At 51.4% G+C, this 4505-nt stretch overlaps 1 protein-coding gene across 1 annotated transcript; it reads right to left on the bottom strand.

Annotated features, from left to right (window-relative positions):
• Positions 1-2012: 2012 nt before the first annotated feature.
• On the bottom strand, positions 2013-2948 carry LOC123356798 (olfactory receptor 51G2-like). The gene has a single exon (XM_045000131.1). The coding sequence runs from the start codon at positions 2946-2948 to the stop codon at positions 2013-2015; it is 936 nt and encodes a 311-aa protein (XP_044856066.1).
• Between the last annotated feature and the right edge of the window lie 1557 nt (positions 2949-4505).

Below are 4505 nucleotides of genomic sequence, written 5' to 3'. Positions count from 1 at the left end.
CTGTGGAACCCTGGGAGCCCAGGCTGCAGTGGGTAGCCCCAGATTTTCCACCCCTAAGGGGGTATGTTCTGAGGGGCGGTGACACAGGCTGGGGGCTGCTCTCAGCCCGACCCCTCCCCCCCCCCAGCCAGGGCAGGTGGAGGGTCTGGGGCTCCTCAGTGTCTCTGGCTCCCTGGACGGCTCTTACCAAGGCCCAGCTTCGGCTCCCAGCCTGGCCGGGGCCAGGGCCTATGGGGAAGAGGAGGTGGGGTTGCCAGTTTTTACTCACAGAAAACCAAAGACCCTTGCCCCGCCCTCCGCCCCGCCCCTCCTCTGAGGCCCCACCCCTGCCTCACCCTCACCCCTTCTCCGAGGCCCCGCCCCCCCGCTCACTCCATCTCCCCTCGCTCTGTCGCTCACTCTCCCCACCCTCACTCACTTGCTCATTTTCCCCAGGCTGGGGCAGGGGGTTGGGATGCGGGAGTGGGTGAGAGCTCCAGCTTCGGGTGGGGGCTCTGGGGTGGGGCAAGAAATGAATACTTCAGTATGTGGGAGGGGGCTCAGGGCTGAGGCAGTGCATTGGGATGTGGGATCAGGTAAGGGCTCTGGCTGGGATGCGGGCTCTGGGGTGGGGCCAGGGATGAGGGGTTCAGGGTGCCCATGGGCTCGGGGGTGGAGCCGATGGGTTTGGAGTATAGGAGGGGGGCTCTGGGAAGAGACACAAGGTTGGGGTGTGGGAGGGAGTCAGGGATTCAGGCTCCGGGCGGCACGTACCTCAAGCAGCTCTCAGAAGCAGCATCATGTCCCCACTCTGGCTCCTACGGGGAGGTGCAACCAGGTAGCTCTTCATGTTGCCTTGTCTGCAGGCTCCACCCCACAACTCCCATTGGCCGTAGTTCCTGGCGAATGGGAGCTGCAGAGCTGGTGCTTGGGGCGGGCGCAGCACGCAGAGCCCCCTGGGTGCCCCTATGCCTAGGAGCTGGAGAAGGGATGTGCCACTGCTTCTGAGAGCCACACAGCACCATGGCAGGCAGGGAGCCTGCCTTAGCACTGCTGTGGCACCAACTGGACGTTTAATTGCCCCGTCTGTAGTGCTGACCAGAGCCACCAGGGTCCCTTTTTCACCAGGCAGTCTGTTCGAAAACCGGACGCCTGGCAAACCTAAGAGGAGGAGAAGTGGGTAGCGACTCAGGGAAGGTCACCCTACACTGAATGGGCTGGGCTGGGGTAGGAGCTAGCTGTGCCTCTGTGTGGGAGCTGAGGCCAGTTTCCACCCCTTTGCATTGCTGGAGCAGCAAAAATGGAGCAGATGGGGAGGGAACCTTGGCCTGATTCTCTTGCCAGGACACCTGTGTGTCAGACCCTCACTCACACATGCAGCTCTGCCCTACCTCGGTGGGGAGTGGACTCAGCAAGCATATGGTGTGCAGAGCCATCCTCAGCGGTGGTGGGGGTGGGCTGCCTGAATGGCCTCTCCTGACATGGTCTCTAACATGACTCAGTCACAAACACCTGGCTGAGGGCGTAAGGGAAAGGTGGATGTCCATGCCCCTTGAATAGCCCCTGTCCACAGCTGGTGCAGCCCCATGGATCACGCAGCACCCAGAGGGCAGCTTTTCTCATGGCCCGTGGATGTTTAACCAGAGACGGGACAATGACAGGCCAGGTGTAATGGGAAACAACATCCCCATCCCTTCTCTTTATTGACTGTATCCACAGGAATTCTGTGGTCAGAGCAGGCACTGATACAGCTCTTTATGGGCCAACATCCCACCTATCCCCTGGCTATGGATGAACACAGTCACTTCGTAAATGTTGCTGCCTGGCTTGGTCTCCTTCCTCCAGTGCCCTGTCCTCCCTCACCAGCCCCTCTCCCACTCCTCCAGATCATAGATCCCATCTGAACCTTTCTCTGCAGAGTGGAGATCACTAGCTCATGTCCTCTCAGATGCAAGTGTCCAGGATGGAATAGGTGGCCTGTGTTTTTTGTATCCCATGTCACCAGCACTGGAGCTGGGTGATGAACTGACCCTTCACTTGACAAACACCCTGATTATCCTCGCACGAAGGTGTTTGCTTTTCACGCTGTACACAATTGGGTTCATCAGGGGCGGGAACACTAGGTAGACGTAGCCAATGAGAATCGGAAGCAAGGGAGAAGAGTTCTTCACGAATCTGTGTATCACAGACAAGCCGAGCACTGGTGTGTAAAAAAGCAGGACAGCGCAGAGGTGGGAGACACAGGTGCTCAGGGCCCTGAGGCGCTCCGCGTGGGACGCAATGCTCAGCACTGTTTTGAGGATCATCACATAAGAGAGGAGGATGAGCAGCGAGTCCAACCCCACCGTGGAGATTGTAACAAACAAGCCATAGATGCTGCTGACTGTGATATCTGAACAAGCCATCTTCATGACCTCCTGGTTTATGCAGTAGCAGTGGGAGAGGACACTGATTCGACAGTATTGGTAGCGTTTCAGGAGAAAGGGGAGTGGGAATATTACGGCAACCCCTCTTAGCACAAACAGTAGCCCCATCTTGACTATTCTTGACGGGGTTAAGATAGAAGCATATCTCAGCGGGTTAGAGATTGCAATGAAGCGGTCAAAGGCCATCAACAACAGCACGGAGGATTCAGTGAACGAAAATGAGTGGATGAAGAACAGCTGGGCAAAACAAGCATCAAGGCTGATCTCCCTAGAGTTAAACAAGAATAGGCCCAGTGTTGACGGTATGGTTGATATCGATAAACCAAGGTCTGTGACAGCCAACATGGAAAGGAAAATGTACATGGGCTCATGGAGGGTTGGATCTGTTTTTATAATGAACAGAATGAGTGAATTTCCTAATATTGAAATAACATACATTAAAAAGAAGGGAATAGAGATCCAGAGATGGACGTCTTCCTGCCCAGGTATCCCGGTGAGAAGGAACACTGCAGAGTTGAAGTTGGTGTCATTGACAGCTGACATAATGTCCTGGGCAGGTCCCAGGAGTTTTGAACTTTCCTTCCTAAAAGGAAAAAGAACAAAAGACTAGATGATATTTAACGAGATGATATTCTGCTCTGAGTGCAAGTCTAGAGATTCCCAGGAGCTCAAGGAAGATCAGCAAAAATATAGTCTTGAATTTACACCACTGGTAGGAAGAAAGGCACTGCCAGACTCGATTAGACCTGCAGTCCATCTAGCCCCATATCCAGTGACCAACATGAGATGCTGCAGAGGAAGGTAGAAGAAGCCCTGCAATAGGCAGCTATGCTCCCAGGGAAACTTTCCCCCTGTCACCCACTAGTTAGACATATTTTAACAATCCTCATTCCTGTAATTGTATTTTCTAGCTACCCATATAAACATCCTGTCCCTCTTTGAATCCTGCTAAACTCTTGGTTCCATTGATATCTTGTGGCTATTGGTTCCGCAGCCTACTTGAGCACGGTGTGATTTTACAATCGTGACCTTCCCACAAACACCTTTTCTGGCCCTCCACTTCTGAGTGTGGCCCATTGTATCATGCCATAGCAAATGCATGGTGAAAACTTATCCATGTAGCCCAGTTGGCCAGCTTATCTGTATTACATTCACTGCTTTTCATTATATTTTGTGTTATTATATTCAACTGTAATGCAAGGACCCTACAGGCTCATATCCTGTAAGACTTTGTCTTCAGCAGTTAGCATGAGGCCTGAGGCCTATGAACTTTGGCATAAATAAACTTAGGTAACCCATAAGTTATGGGGAACTGGAAGTAAAGTGTAGGGGGGGAGTTTTATCCATAACCACATCAACACCATAGAACATGAACTAACACCAGCTTCTGGAAGGTTTCAGTTGGAACATCTGACCACAAAGGTGCCATGACAACGAATTCACGTATATGACAATGAGGTGAAATCATAAATACACTAACCTATAGAAGAAGGACATCTTAACATTGGTAAGGGAAGGATATACGTATAATGAAGAGGGGAGAAACCCTTATTAAATATTCATTAGACATGGTAACGTCAGCATAACATATTATAAAAGTGGCATCCCAGGGCCACAGAAGAGAGAGATGTAGACCTTGGTAGGGGCCAGAGTGATGGCCACTGGTGAAGATGAGACTGGCGAAGGTGATGAGGAAGATAATGGCTAACATTTCAAGTTGTTCTGCAAGGGATGGTGTCAGTATGGATATTCAGATGTACTATCTGTATTATCTCTGTCTACCTGACTGAGTTACAGTTACAATGCTTTCTAAAGCAAAAGTTATATCATTTACACATCTATGATGTAGCACATACATAAATCCATTCTTTCCCCTCTGATCTTCCTTCAGAGATGATTTCTCAGGTTAGAGTGGGACTTAAAATGTAGCGTCTGTCATCTGGATTTCTTCACAACCTGAAAAGTTCGCAGCATCTCTGCCCTCATTCAATCATTTGCCAGCAAACAAAAGTCTAGTAGCTGCTCTGTCCCTGGTTTAATAGCTGACTGGTTCTCCTCAGGTTCGGTTCCGTCAGTCTGTAGCCTGTAGCCAGAGTGGCA

The sequence above is a fragment of the Mauremys mutica genome, chromosome 1 (genome assembly GCF_020497125.1).
Source record: "Mauremys mutica isolate MM-2020 ecotype Southern chromosome 1, ASM2049712v1, whole genome shotgun sequence".
NCBI lineage: Eukaryota > Metazoa > Chordata > Testudines > Geoemydidae > Mauremys > Mauremys mutica.
The sequence above is the reverse complement of the archived record's forward strand: the minus strand, read 5'-3'. Positions and strand labels throughout refer to the sequence as shown.